The following is a 16,154-nucleotide window of genomic DNA, read 5'->3' on the forward strand; positions in this document are numbered from 1 at the left end:
GATGCCCAAGATGGTAAATTATTCTTCTGGATCTGAGAGCTCTGATCATAGGGAATAACTTACTTATTGCTGGGGATTCGTTGGTTGGGACCCCCTCAGCGATTTATAGAGCGGGGCTCAACAGAACCCATCTTGAATAGACCGGGGAAGGGGGTTTTCATGCTCTACCTCAGCTCAATTTAATTCTTTATTGCAATGCCCAAAATAGTAGAGCCCTGTGCTCGGCTTCTTTCGACAAACCATATTCTGAGAACCATGACTTTTTATTTTTCAAGCTTTTTGAGAGCGATGTGTTTTAACAGCGTATTTCCTGCAACTTTGGAAAACTGTAGTAAAAAAAACACTGCAGCCATAATGTAGTACTGTAGCCAAAGTACATGAGATATTGCAAATTTCGTTTTGACAGCTAAAAGCAATTGGCTTCCTTACTGAACAAGCATGTGTAGATGAGATGGGTGACACTTTGGGCCTACTCCTTTAATAATCCAAACCTGGCCATACATATGAAATAACTCAGCCATTTTTCCTTAGTCCACTATAACATCATGCTTGACTAGATCTAAATAACATCATTGCGGCTGATTGTGAGTGGCGTCACTGTGTCCTGTACCTTATTGTACAATGCACAGAACATTTATGGATTAAATGGTTGGATGGCAGTGTGCTTTAACCAATTTTTTTTTTTAAAGGGGCTGTGCCATTGGCCCCACTCTACAACTCCCATACGCAGCAAACAGACATGAAAAAAAACACACATGATGAATTTGGTCTCCAGAAGATGTATTGTTAGAAGACCAGGAAGAATGTAGATAAAGACGGCGTTGTGCTGTGACTACTCTGCTGTCATTCCTCTGCTGCAACTACTGGGAGAGGCTATGCAAAATGTCACACTTCTGTTCAGACAACTAAGGCTATGTTCACATGTCCAGTAATCATCCGTTAGAACAGATCCAGCAGCAATCAGCTGACAAAAAAAAAAAAGGTGAGTAGACAGAACTTTTTTTTTGTCCGACTGAAAAAAACTGATTTCAACTGGATTGTTTTTTCTTTTTAACATTGAAAAGAGATCCGTTAAATAGTCAGTCCAGTAAGCGACAACTGGATCCTTTTCAAATTTGAGAAACAGATGGCTATTTAACGGATCCGTTTTCTAAAGACTTCAATGCTAAAAAAAAAAAACAGATCAAGTTGAAATCAGTTTTTTCAGGCTGATAAAAAAAAGTTCTGTCCGCACAACTGTTCTAGTCAACGGATCGCTGCTGGATTCGTTCTAACAGATAATTACTGCACATGTGAACATAGCCTAAGGGTTTGATAACAAGAGTAAATGAATCGGACAAGTGCAATCCGATAAAAAAAAACTGGATTGCACTCGGCAAACTGTTACACTATGGGGCAGCTCACCTCTGCGATTATTTTCTCATGCCAATTCGGCATGCAAAAACAATTGCAGCATACTGCGAATGGCTGCCCGAGTGCAGTGCGATTCCAGCGGACGCCAGCAATGGAGGAGATGGAGAAATGACTTTCTCCGTCTCCTCCACACCCGTGCGCCAATTCTTTCATGTGAGAGGTTGGGACATGGAGCACTGACACTCGGATCACGTTCGCAGCAGAGCAGGAGCCTAGTGTCATTAGTATATCGCATCCAATGCGCTCTAATGCCATACGCTAGTGTGGCTCCAGCCTAAGGCTGAGTTCACAAGGCCAGTAATCATCCGGTTGAAAGGGATCCAGTAAATAAAAAAAACTGGATAAGTTTCAAACTGATGAAAAACTGCAGCAAATTATAACATTCTTTCACATTGTTAGATCATTGAAGGTAAAGTGCACCAGTTTTTCATCAGTTTAAAACAGATCCGTTTTTTTTTTATTTACTGGATCCCTTTCAACTGTGTTGATTACTGGACTTGACCTCAGCAAAACATCTAGTAAAATGTAAGGCTCAGATATGCCTAATGCAAGGTGTCTGCTAGAATTTTTAATTTTATTTATAAATTGCTCCCTGAAAGTGTTGTGTGGGCCCTATTATTTAAAGAGGTTGTTCACTACTTCAGCACTGATGACCTATCCTATATCTGATCGGTCGGGGGTCCGACACCTCTGCCGAGCAGCAGCTATCTGTAGCAGCGGCTGCAAGTACTCCCTGGCAGAGCTGCTCCGTCTTCTGATAGTGGTCGCCGCATGGTACTACACATCTGCCCCTATTCAAATCAAGAGGAGGCAGATGTGTAGTACCCTGGGGCGGCCAATATCAGAAGATATAGGCCTTATCCAGAGGACATTTAACGCGGCTCAAGTGACTTTATAGATTCATATAGTGCAGATAAGACGCCGATCATTCTTCTATCGGCTGCTCCCTGATATATTTATAAAACCATCATGTACACATAATACAGCAAGAAGGGGCTCGGTGAAGGTGAGCGAGTACTTCCGGCCGGCGCCTGCCGACACCGATCACAGTTGAACGGCGGGGGTGCCGGGTGTCGCACCCCCACCGATCAAACATTGACCTATCCTTAGGATAGGTCATCATCAATGCTAAAGTAGTGGACAACCTCTTTAATTGTTTGCTGTTGACCAACCTGAGCATGTAGAAAGCAGGGACTATGGATTGCAATCTTGTTATGACATCACGTTTACATGTCAACGCATCAGGGCGCTGTGATTCATTTGGATAAATTGATGAGATTATTTCACTGGGCTAATAACAGAAAAATGGCAGAAGAATGACAGCCTGATGGGAGTGATCACCTGCCATAACAAGGCTTCTTTAGCACAGCTGACATGAAATCTCAGCAAGGGACTCACTGGGTGAAAGTCCAATGTTACAATGATAATGTCAGCAGCTCTTGTACACAAGATCGTAGTAAAATCAACAGTTACCACTAATGGGATTGTCCAGGAAAAAGATATTGATGATCTGTCCATAGAACAAGTCATCAATACCAAAACGGTGGCGATCTGACACCAGCCTCATTCACTTCAACAGCTGTAGATCTCAAGAGCGGCTGCTACACGGCGGCCGCGGCGTCGGACTGAGAACATCGAACTTCTGGAAGATTAAAATAATGCGGTGATCACAAATAAAATCTCTCAGAAACAGTGACAGCTATATTAAATAAATGTATTTAACACATGAATGTCCATTAATTTTCTGTCGAGTCACTGTCTGACTTCTTGGCATTAGATGTAAAATACTGATATATTCTTGTTGTATATGGGACAGGATTTTCCTTATATTCAAATACAGATGAAAATTCAAATTTCTGCTTTCTTCTCTGCAATGGATCCTCGTCTCGGTCTGCGAACGCATCGTTATCTGGAAGAGAAAAAGAAAAATTAAAAAACAAACTTCTGAAACAAAAAACAAACTAAGACTATGTTCACATGCTGCGTTTTTGCGGTGTTTTTTTCCTGCAGGCAAAACCTGCTTCCTTGGCAGTAAAGAAGCTGTTTACAAAAAAGCAGTTTTTGCTGTGCTTTTTGCTGCTTTTTTGTCAGGTACATTTGTCTCTTGTGTTTGAGGATAAAGTTTAGTGCCCCCTCCCCCCCCCCCCAAAAAGAAACATGCCGCAACTTCCTGAGTTTTCTGCACCGAAAACGGAGCAAAGCCTGATACCTGCGTTTGCAAAGACGCAGCAGATTTACAAGTCAGTCAGGAAATTAAACCTGTGTGTGCATCAGATTTCTGAAATCTCATAGCTTTTGCTGCTACTGTAAAACGCACCTTAAAATTTGCATTAAAAAAAAAATTCAACGTGTGAACATAGCCTAAGGATTAATTCCCACAACACAGATTTTGTTGCAGAAATTTCTGGGGCTGAAAATAGGTTCTCTTCGTCTGAATAGGTCATTTCTGATGAATGGGACAGTTGCAGAACTTTCCATTGATTTAATAGGGAGCATAAAATAGAAGCTGATCACATTATTTCTACTCTTGAAAGTTCAAGTTTTTAAATATTCCAACATTCCAGCTCAATGATCAAATAAATCACTGAAAAAAGTGAACGCAGATGTCAAGAATTTCTTTATTAGAAAGTAATCAAACGAAAAAAATATTGGTTTAAAATGGTGTCTCAACAGTGGGAACATGTATGATGATCAGACAATAGAGAAAGTGCATTATATGGAGAGCCGAGGGAGTATATCTACAACAGTGTGCACATTTACATCCCCAAGTAGATAAACCGCCCTAGTACGCCAATACTAAGCATCACTAGAACGGCCCAACCTATAAAACAGTGATTTAGGGATTACCTATTAATGGATGTATTACTGAGACAAAGGCAAGGATCATCACCGTGTCCCTCCACCCATTGCTAAAAAGCAGAGGCAAAAACAGGGTGGTTGGCGGGTGAAGACTTAGAGAAATACCGTAAAACTGACTGGTTATTAAGGAGTTAAGTTGGAGTAGTGGTCGCAGGAAACATTACCTGGGGCATTGTTACCTTGAGGGACCCCTAGAGGTCCCGCGTGCAGGTGCCTGATAGTTCTCTGCTTCCGCTTTCTGTCAGTGATTGAAGACCCTGATAGAAGAGGACGTCTGACCGGCGAGGGTCCCACCTCTGGCCGTTCCCCACCCATCAGGCATCGGATCTGCCATTAGTATATAACGCTCCGCTCACAGGGGCGCTGTGGCTTCCATTTCTGATATAAGTGCTCTGCTGCCTCCATTCACTGACAGCAAACAGGGGAGACCTGGACAATCAGAGGCATCACAGAATTTATCAGGACTTTTTATTACATACATCCACTTGTATAGCAGAATCAGAGCGGAGACGGACAGCGGGGTGTAATTAGTGAGGCCGGCCACCATGCCTGACACCTCTGCTGTATTATATACTTGGAATCTATGAGAAATAACAGAGCTGGATCCTGACAGTGTGCATTGTGCCGCTCCTCTGTTACTCCTCCTGGGAATAGGGGACTCTTGACCCCCTGAATGCGGTGACTAGCACAGTCCAGCTGACTGCAGCACACGGCCATGTACCAGTCTGCAGTCCTATGGGGTGCAGTAACTCCTCCACACACTAGGGGTCGTTACTTGATAAATGAAATACTAAGGTCACCTGTCTTGGGTCTTTCAACCACCGTGACCGTGTCCTTCTTCCGCCACTGCATGTAAGCCACGAAGCCGATCATACTCCACACGCTCACCGCGTACGTTAACGCTAAGTTGCGCCGCCAGTTCCGGCCACCAGGAAGCCAGAATGCGCGGTGTCTGGTGTCTGTCCTGTAAAACCTCCACACATCGGTCACCCTCACCATTACTGCACACTGCCCACCTGAGGAAGCCGAGAGGGGACATGCAGGTCATGGGCGCTACTGCTCGTCCAATCAGGACGGTGGCACTGAACACGTGATAATGACTATGTCCTACTGCCGCCGCCATATTGGTTGTGGGATTGTTTGTCGGCGCCATGTAATGTCAGCCACCTACCATCATTGCTCATCCCTAAAACAGCGCAAACAAACAGTACTGCGAGCAGAACGCTTCCATTCAGTCTCTGCTGTCATTACATTGTGTTACCTGTTGCCACCACACGGGGAGCTCTCTGCTTACATATCTGTACAGCTCCCTGAGAAACCAATAGGCGTAATTATAGAGATGTCAGTTACTAGCACCCCCTGGTGGAAAACTAAAGATTATACATGCAAAGGCTTAGCTTCAAGGCTCACCTGCTGGTTATAGGGAATGTTTCTGCCCATCTGACTAGCAGACGTTTTCTACTGCCTTGCATCCTGCTTGTCCAGTTAAAACACCATTTTGTTGGTCCTAATCGGAGCAGGTCCATGCAGTCAGGCCCCTACCTTTCAGCAAGTCATTTTATTTTCACCAGACAATCCCTTTAAACCTGATTCACACCACGTTTCTGCCGTGCTTTCGGGAAGTTCCACCCAAATCCCCCTAACTGTGATTCGTACAGACCCCCAAGGGCACCATAGACTGCAGTGGCATCGAGTTCTAATGAAGTCTCTTATTGTTTTGAAAGTGTCAAGTTTTCAAGTGAACTCCCTTGTAACTCCGCTCGTGTCCATGACCCCATCGGGGGTCCGCCTGATCCTGATGGAAGCCACCTAGGTGGGAGCGGGTGCCATCAGTTCCTGCCCTTAGAAGTCACTTGCACTTTTTTCCCACCAGGTAATTTTGAAAACTTATTCAGGAATAATAATAAAAAATAATCCTCGTTATATGACTGGCAATGTGGATTCCTATAAAAATGATTAGGAAGTTTTACCAGCGTTGAAGCAGTTTTTGGAGGAATGCTGTAGTTCACTTTTGTAAATATAAATGATTTTTATCTTTGAGATTGTCAGATTTGAGGGTCATTAGGGTAAAATCACCAGATTAAATATACAATAGAAAATCCACTGTGTCTTTCCTCCACAATCCTCAACAAAATCTAAATTTTCTGCTGCAGGTTTACGGCTTATGCTGCCTTGGGCTCACGCGTTTTAGCCACATTTGATGCCGCTAATCATTGCAGATTGTGAAGGGATTCTGCCTGACAACTGCTGCAGATGTTTTTCATTGGTAGTTATTAATTTGCAAAAATCTCCATAAAGGGAATCTGTCAACTGGTTTTCTTCTATTTAATCTGAGAGCATCATAACATAGGGGCAGAGAGCCTGATTCCGACGATGTGTCACTTTCTAGGCTGTGCGTTGTAATTTCAATACAGTATTTTATCAGCAGGAGATTATCACTGGTCTAGTGAGCAGGCCAGTCAGGCTATTCTTGTAATTATCTGATAAAGATGGGTTGGAGGCCTCTCCCCTCTCCTTAACACCTGAATGCATTTGCTAGCATATACACTGCTCAAAAAAATAAAGGGAACACTCAAATAACACATCCTAGATCTGAATGAATGAAATATTCTCATTGAATACTTTGTTCTGTACAAAGTTGAATGTGCTGACAACAAAATCACACAAAAATCATCAATGGAAATCTAATTTATTAACCAATGGAGGCCTGGATTTAGAGTCACCCCCAAAATTAAAGTGTAAAAACACACTACAGGCTGATCCAACTTTGATGTAATGTCCTTAAAACAAGTCAAAATGAGGCTCAGTATTGTGTGTGGCCTCCACGTGCCTGTATGGCCTCCCTACAATGCCTGGGCATGCTCCTGATGAGGTTGCGGATGGTCTACTGTGGGATCTCCACCAAGACCTGGACTAAAGCATCCGCCAACTCCTGGACAGTCTGTGGTGCAACGTGACGTTGGTGGATGGAGCGAGACATGATGTCCCAGATGTGCTCAATCGGATTCAGGTCTGGGGAACGGGCGGGCCAGTCCATAGCTTCAATGCGTTCATCTTGCAGGAACTGCTGACACACTCCAGCCACATGAGGTCTGGCATTGTCCTGCATTAGGAGGAACCCAGGGCCAACTGCACCAGCATATGGTCTCACAAGGGGTCTGAGGATCTCATCTCGGTACCTAATGACAGTCAGGCTACCTCTGGCGAGCACATGGAGGGCTGTGCGGCCTTCCAAAGAAATGCCACCCCACATCATTACTGACCCACTGCCAAACCGGTCATGCTGAAGGATGTTGCAGGCAGCAGATCGCTCTCCCCGGCGTCTCCAGACTCTGTCACGTCTGTCACGTGCTCAGTGTGAACCTGCTTTCATCTGTGAAGAGCACAGGGCGACAGTGGTGACTTTGCCAATCCTGGTGTTCTGTGGCAAATGCCAAGCGTCCTGCACGGTGTTGGGCTGTGAGCACAACCCCCATCTGTGGACGTCGGGCCCTCATACCACCCTCATGGAGTCAGTTTCTAATCATTTGTGCAGACACATGCACATTTGTGGCCTGCTGGAGGTCATTTTGCAGGCCTCTGGCAGTGCTCCTCCTGTTCCTCCTTGCACAAAGGCGGAGGTAGCGGTCCTGCTGCTGGGTTGTTGCCCTCCTACAGCCCCCTCCATGTCTCCTGGTGTACTGGCCTGTCTCCTGGTAGGGCCTCCAGCCTCTGGACACTACGCTGACAGACACAGCAAACCTACTTGCCACAGCTCGCATTGATGTGCCATCCTGGATGAGCTGCACTACCTGAGCAACTTCTGTGGGTTGTAGAGTCCGTCTCATGCTACCATGAGTGTGAAAGCACAACCAACATTCAAAAGTGACCAAAACATCAGCCAGAAAGCATTGGTACTGAGATGTGGTCTGTGGTCCCCATCTGCAGAACCACTCCTTTATTGAGTGTGTCTTGATAATTGCCAATAATTTCCATCTATTGTCTATTCCATTTGCACAACAGCATGTGAAATTGATTGTCAATCAGTGTTGCTTCCTAAGTGGACAGTTTGATTTCACAGAAGTTTGATTTACTTGGAATTATATTCTGTTGTTTAACTGTTCCCTTTATTTTTTTGAGCAGTGTATATTGTGAAGACAAAGGCTATGTGCCCACGATGCGGAAACGCTCCAGATTTTTCCTGAGCGTTTCTGCATCTCCCTGGCAGAAAAAACGCATGCGGATTGTACATGCGGATTGTACATGCGTTTTTCCTGCCAGGGACAAGCGGAAGTGACACGTTCTTCATATGCATTTCCGCATGTGGGTTGTTAAGCTCTTTGCAAGCGATTTTAGCATCACATGGAAAGTGCTTGACAGCTTGGTCACACTATATAAATCCATGCAAACGGCATGGATTTATATAGTGTGACCGAAAGAATGGTAAAAAATAAATATGATACTTACCTTCTGATGGCCCCCGATGTCCTTGTTTCAGCTTGCCAGCAGCTCGCGGTAGATTAAAGGACCTGCCGACATCAGCGGTCGCGTGACCCGTCACATGACTAAATGACGTCAGCGCAGGTCCTTCAGTCCACCGCGAGCTGCCGGCAAGCTGAGACAAGGACACTGGGGGCCATCAGAAGGTAAGTATATTTATTTTATTCTTTTTTTTACAGGTACTATGGTACCCGGGTCCAGAGGAGAGTCTCCTCTTCTCCAAACCCGGGTACTAACCGCACATTGAAACGCATGGCATCCGCATGTACAGATCCAGTGATGCGGGTGACATGCGATCCAATGCAAGTCAATGGCGGCGAAAAAGCAGCGCTTCCGCAAAATAATTGGTAGTGCTGCGGATTTTTCCGCAATGATAATCCTCAGCAGAAATTTCCGCAGCATGTGCACAGCACATGCGGATTATCATTGGGGAACATGGCAGACCTTCTACTAAGCGTTTCTGCAGCGGAATTGCTGCTGTGTAAACGCTTAAAAAACGCATAGTGGGCACACAGCTCAAGTCTGCTTACGTAGTCTGGCAGTGTGGATCACACAAGTGTGACATATTGAAGAATTAGACCTGAATTGAACCTGAAGGGAACCAAAGGAATCTGGATACCGAGGCAAAGTAAACAATGTTTCTGTTTGTTTTCACTCTTTCCTCTATAGTCCTCCACTTTCTACTAACCCCCCTAATCCCTACACCAAGTAATGAACTCTCCATCTCTCCCTCCATCCTCCCCATTCATCTCACCTCCTCTTCAGAACTATTCCTCAATATTCAATCCTGTGTCTCCAAACACAGACATCCACCTCATGCCCTCTCCTGCTCCCACCTGCTAACACTTTCTTTGCTCAGCCTCACTGCCGGCGATATCTCTCCAAATCCTGGCCCTCCTCAGCACATCCCCACAGTCACTTCCGCCTCCTAGGAATTCTATGAAACGCTTGCTCTGTCTGCAACAAACTTTCCTACATCCATGATCTTTTCATTACTAACAAACTTTCCTTCCTCGCCATCACTGAAACCTGGCTCACCCCCTCTGACATGGCCTCTCAAGCTGCACTTTCGTACGGTGGATTCCATCTTTCTCACACACACCGTTCCAGCGGCAAGCATGATGGAGTAGGTTTTCTCCTGTCAGACAACTGTTCCTTCACCCAAATCCCACTGCCACTTTCCGTTGCTCTCCCTTCTTTTGAGGTGCATTCTGTGCGCGTCTTTTCCCTCTCCAACCAGCTGTCATTTACCACCCCCCAGGACCAGCTACCACCTTCTTCGACCACTTCACCACCTGGCTGCTTCATTTCCTTTTCACTGACATCCCCACTATCATGGGTGACTTCAACATCCCCATTGACACTTCCCACTCATCTGTCTCTAAGCTTATATCCCTCACTTCTTCCTTCGGCCTTCCTCAATGGTCTTCTGCCCCCAGTCACAAAGATGGCCACACACTGGACCGCATCTTCATCTGATTCTGTTCCCTATCTACCTTTCTTTCTCTAACTCTCCTCGCCCCATCTGACCACAACCTACTTACATGCTCTTCCCTCTCCTCTCCAGGTGCACAAGCCCTACTCCACAAACTTGCATACCCTCTCAGAAATCTCAAACACCTTGTCCTACACTCACTCTCTGAATCCCTTCTCCCTTTTACAGACTAAAGTTCCTTACATGATGCAGATGCTGCTGCCACTTTATATAACACCTCAACAGCTGCAGCTCTCAATTCAGTCGCCCCCCCTCCCACATACCACAGCTCGCCCACTCAACAGGCAACCTTGGCACACCAACCTGACTAAAGAACTGCGAAGGGCCTCCAGGGTTGCTGAGCGGAAATGGAAAAGGTCCCATTCCAACGAACACTTCATCGCATTCAAACAGTCCCTCACTTCTTTCAAGTCCACACTCACTGCAGCAAAACAAGCCTACTTCTCTCTTATATCCTCCCTGTCTCACAACCCTAAACAGCTATTCAACACTTTCAATTCTCTCCTCGGTCCCCTGGCACCTCCTCCCTCTCCTCTCATCTCTGCCTCATTCTTCAAGCAGAAGATTGACAACGTCAGACAAAGCTTTAGCCTAAAGTCCCCACAGCTCTTCCTCATATCTACTCAACCCTCATCCTCCTCCAAAACCAGCTTCTCCATTACAGAAGATCAAGTTTCCTCTTTACTCTCTCTTTACCCTCACCACCTGCGAACTTGACCCAGTCCCGTCACACCTCATTCCAAACCTTACCACAGTCTTCATCCCAACCCTAACTCACTTCTTCAACCTGTCATTAACAACTGGTGTCTTCCCCGCATGCTTCAAACATACCTCGATCACACCCATCCTCAAAAGGCCCTCCCTTGACCCATCCTCTCTGACTAGCTATCGCCCCATATCTCTTCTCCCTTATGCCTCAAAACTACTGGAATAACACGTCCATTCTGAACTGTCCTCCCAACTCTCCTCCTGCTTCCTCTTTGACCGCTTACAATCTGGCTTCCAACCGCACCATTCTACTGAAAGTGACCAACGACCTACTAACTGCCAAATCCAAGCGGCACTGCTCTGGCCTCCTCCTGGACCTGTCATCTGCCTTCGACACAGTGGACCATTCCCTCTTACTACAGATTCTCTCATCTCTTGGCATCAAAGACTTGGCCCTATCTTGGATCTCCTCATACTTGACAGGACATTCAGTGTCTCCCACTCACACACCACCTCCTCATCTCACCCCCTATCTGTCAGTATCCCAGGTTCACTCCTAGGACCCCTGCTCTTCTTCATCTACACCTTCGCCCTGGGACAGCTCATGGCTTTCAATATCACCTCACACAGATCTACCTCTCTGGACCTGATATCACCTCCTTACTAACCAGAATCCCACAATGTCTGTTTGCTATTTCATCCTTCTTCTCTGACAAATTCCTAAAACTTAACATGGATAAAACTGAATTCATCATTTTTTCCACCATCTCACTCGACCCCCCACCTGACCTATCCATCATAGTCAATAGCTGCACACTCTCCCGAGTCCCGCAAGCTCACTGCCTTGGGGTAACCCTGGACTCTAATCTCTCCTTCAAACCACATATCCATGCCCTTTCCACTTCCTGCCGACTCCAACTCAAAAATATCTCCTGGATCCGCACATTCCTCAACCAAGAATCTGCAAAAACACTAGTGCACGCCCTCATTATCTCCCGCCTTGACTACTGCAACCTCCTGCTCTGTGGCCTCCCCTCTAACACTCTCGCACCCCTCCAATCTATCCTAAACTCTGCTGCTCATTTAATCCACCTGTCCCACCTCTGTCAATCCCTTCACTGGCTCTCCATTGCCCAGAGACTCCAGTTCAAAACCCCAACCATGGCATATAAAGCCATCCACAACCTGTCTCCTCCATACATCTGTGACCTAGTCTCCCGGTACTTACCTGCACGCAACCTCCGATCCTCACAAGATCTCCTGCTCTACTCCCCTCTTATCTCCACTTCCCATAATCGCATACAAGATTTCTCCCTTGCATCCCCCCTACTCTGGAACTCTGGACCCCAACACATCAGACTCTCGCCTACCATGGAAACATCCAAAAGGAACCTGAAGACTTGCCTCTTCCGACAAGCCTACAACCTGCTGTAACCACCGCTCCACCATACAGCTGCACGACCAGCCCTACCCTCACCTACTATTTCCTCACCCATCCCTGGTAGACTGTGAGCCCTCTCGGGCAGGGTCCTCTCTCCTCCTGTACCAGTCGTTGACTTGTATTGCTCAAAATAATTGTAATTGTTTTTGCAATGTATACATCTTTCACATGTAAGGCGCCATGGACTAAATGGAGCTCTAATAATAAATAATAATTACACCGCCCGACTACTGATTAGCACCTTGCTAATACACAGTTTACACCGGAAGCTGACGATCAGGTGTGTGGACGGGGTTAACAGAGCTCAGCATTAGGAGCACTGCTACAACAGAGAAAATAGGGATTCTATTCAAACTGCATTAAGCAGCCCAGTAAGCAACACCACTGGAATCAGGGTCTCTGCCCCTGCTTCATGCTGCTCTCAGATAACATATCAAAAACCTACTGACAGATTCCCTTTAATTGAAATTTACGTCACAGTTTGTAATAGTAAGAACAAAGTATTAATGGCAGCATTACCAATGAAATCTTTCTAGTACTTTGCAGGATCCTGCTACCCTCAGGAAAGAGAATTATTTTCTTCACGCAATGGGTTGAATAAGGTGCGGAAAATCTTCCTTAGCCTTCCTGGTTCATGCTGGCCTCACACGATTGCAGTAGATTTGTACAATGAAAGAGGAGAGTCACTGCACATTGTATTTAAAGGGTTTTCCCTCCTTAGATGGATAGATTTGCATTATAAGACAAGCAACTTTGCAAATCATGTTTTATTAAAATTTTGCCCAATTCTCCCGTCAGCTCCACTTTTACTTTTTTATTGCCAACACAAGATACCGGTCCCTGCTGTCATGTAAGAGCAGGATGAACGTCTGCAGTGCTCACACGCTGTAAAGCTCTGAGGCCGGGATGGCTGGAGAGCAATGTTAGTGTCAGCCCCGCTGCTGTGCTGCAGAGGTGAGGACGCCTGGTATAGAAGCATGGAGAGCAGTTCAGGCAGCAATGTGACATACGTGACCTGGACTGTCGGCCCTTAGCAATGATGAAAATGGGAAGCTGGAGAGCATGCACTCCTGAGAAGAGAACATGGAACCAACCCTTTAAAAGGTGCTGTATATAAAGGGGTTGTCCATGTTGGACACGAAAGTGGCTGCAGACTTGTGAATTCTCACGTCACGCACAGCGCATGTCATCAGGATTCTCTGGTGCCTCACTTGTATTGCGCGAGGCACGTCTAGTCAGAATGTGGCCAGGAGTACCCACACCGTATACTTGCAGTCATATGTCCGCTTGCTTCTGACAGCACATGCTATGCGCAATGTGAGGATCTACAAGTTTGCAGTCAGAGTGATTGCAGACTTTCGTACCAAACCTGGACAACCCCTTTAAGGTCTGTAGACTTTGCAAGATGTTGGGAGTACACAGGAGACATATTTATGAAACCAGTCTTCTAGAAAGCAGCCCTGAGAGGTTAGGAAGACTGATTAGCAACAATACCAAGGTAAGCTATGGCATAAAATAATGTTCAGTTGGTGATAAAGTACACCAGAATATGGGGTCATATAACGGGATCCATTTACATTGCTAAATAGACTGTGGAACACTCTAGGAATGAGCAAAATGCTTGTTAGTTTGGTGAAATGATCTCTTGTTCTGCACAAAAGATAATCAATCATGCGCAGCAGCACACTGTCCTGTGTAAAGGCCCCGTCACACTTAGCGACGCTGCAACGATCCCGACAACGATACGACCTGTCAGGGATCGTTGCTGCGTCGCTATGTGGTCGCTGGTGAGCTGTCAAACAGGCAGGCTCACCAACGATCAGGGGAGCAGCGACATCGTGGAAAGAATCATTCCACGATGTCCTGCTCCTGGTTACCAGCCTGCTGAAGCAGGAGCAGGCTGGTAACTATGGTAAACATCGGGTTACTAGGGTGCACATGCGCACCTAGTAACCCGTTGTTTATCATGGTTACCACTCTGCTACAGTGAGCGGGAGGTTACCGCTCACTTTAGCAGGCTCGTAACCATGATAAACAGCGGGTTACTAGGTGCGCGTGTGCCCCTAGTAATCCGATGTTTACCATAGTTACCAGCCTGATCGCTGCTCCTGCTGGTCACACACAGCGATGTGTGCTGACCAGCGGGAGAGCAACGACCAAAAAATGGTCCAGGACACTTTGCAGCGATCAGCGACCTCACAGCAGGGGCCTTATCACTGCAAAGTGTCACACATAGCGACATCGCTGGTGAGGTCGCAGTTGCGTCACCAAAACTGTGACACAGCAGCGATCTCGCTATGTGAGACGGGGGCTTAAGGGAGCAGACGGCCGTACATATCTGGCCGCAATGCTCAGACTGGCCGCAGCTCTTCCGACCAGTGCATGGCAGCTGCCACAGTTGGGTGGGGAGAGCCGCCGGCCAGTCTAGGCACTGCGTCCCAATCTCGGTCCAATTCATACGGCCATCTGACTGCTGAGATCAATGGCAACTTATCCGCAATGAATGATTTATTACAGATCGCCCAGTGTACTTCATTAGGCTATGTGCCCAAGATGCAGAAATGCTCCGGATTTTTCCTGAGCGTTTCTGCATCTCCCTGGCAGAAAAAAACACATGCGGGTTGTACATGCGGATTGTACATGCGTTTTTCCTGCCAGGGACAAGCGGATGTGAAGCGTTCTTCACATGCATTTCCACATGCGGGTTGTCAAGCGCTTTCCAAGCGATTTTAGCATCACTTGGAAAGTGCTTGACAGCTTGGTCACACTATATAAATCCATGCAACCGGCATGGAATTATATAGTGTGACTGTAAAAGAATGGTAAAAAAATAAAAAATAAATATTATACTTACCTTCTGATGGCCCCCGGTGTCTTTATCCCATGCGTCTTGGTTTGCCGGCAGCTCGCGGTAGCTTAAAGGACCTGCTGACGTCAGCGTCGCGTGACCCGTCACATGACTAAATGACGTCACCGCAGGTGCTGGAGTCCACCGCGAGGTGCCGGCAAGCCGAGACAAGCACACCGGGGGCCATCAGAAGGTAAGTATAATATTTATTTTATTCTTTTTTTAAAGGTTCTATGGTATCCGGGTCCGGAGGAGTCTCCTCTCCTCCAGACCCGGGTACCATCTGCACATTGAAACGCATGGATTCTGCATGTACAGATGCAGTGATGCGGATTCCATGTGTTCCAATGCAAGTCAATGGCGGGGAAAACGCAGCGCTTCCGCAAAATAATTGGTAGTGCTGCGGATTTTTCCACAATGATAATCCACAGCGGAAATTTCCGCAGCATGTGCACAGCACATGCGGATTATCATTGGGGAACATGGCAGGCCTTCTACCAAGCATTTTTTAAGTGTTTCTGCAGCGGAATTGCTGCTGCGGAAACGCTTAACAAATGCATAGTGGGCACACAGCCTTACACACAGTCTGCCTGTATAAATAAGGCCATTAAATGACCGGTAAAAATGTAATGCAATCTGTCGGTTCATCTAACCTAAACCCAACTCTGCTTTTCTATTAGTGCAATCAGCTCCCCAATATATGGTGCCATATATACCAGTGATTGCTGATACATGTGGGGGGAGAGAGGTGTGAGCCAAAGGCAACTGTTGCCTCTAATTTTAGGAGCACGACTGCTGCATCCTCTCTGCACAGCCCCATACAATCGCCAGAAAAGGAACCGCTTGTGTAAGTCTTTGCGAGCACAAACCTCAGACATCACAACTGATCAGGTGGGAGAAGAAGAAAACTT

At 46.4% G+C, this 16,154-nt stretch overlaps 1 protein-coding gene across 1 annotated transcript; it reads right to left on the reverse strand.

The window, feature by feature from the left end:
* Positions 1–3,113: 3,113 nt before the first annotated feature.
* Positions 3,114–5,351, reverse strand: SMIM26 (small integral membrane protein 26). Its single transcript, XM_073673369.1, has 2 exons — positions 5,073–5,351; positions 3,114–3,322 (listed from the first exon to the last, which is right to left on the reverse strand). The coding sequence occupies exons 1-2, from the start codon at positions 5,269–5,271 to the stop codon at positions 3,150–3,152; spliced, it is 372 nt and encodes a 123-aa protein (XP_073529470.1). The 5' UTR covers positions 5,272–5,351; the 3' UTR covers positions 3,114–3,149.
* Between the last annotated feature and the right edge of the window lie 10,803 nt (positions 5,352–16,154).

The sequence above is a fragment of the Phyllobates terribilis genome, unplaced genomic scaffold, assembly GCF_046119375.1.
Source record: "Phyllobates terribilis strain yellow unplaced genomic scaffold, ASM4611937v1 Scaffold_3__8_contigs__length_932513732, whole genome shotgun sequence".
NCBI classification, from domain to species: Eukaryota; Metazoa; Chordata; class Amphibia; order Anura; family Dendrobatidae; genus Phyllobates; species Phyllobates terribilis.

Excerpts from the sequence above, each read along its gene's own strand:
- SMIM26 (XM_073673369.1), bottom strand. The coding sequence starts at position 5,271 with ATGGTGAGGGTGACCGATGTGTGGAGGTTTTACAGGACAGACACCAGA. Across the intron at positions 3,323-5,072 it reads GGTTGAAAGACCCAAGACAG|ATAACGATGCGTTCGCAGAC; the intron begins GTGACCTTAGTA and ends TTTCTCTTCCAG.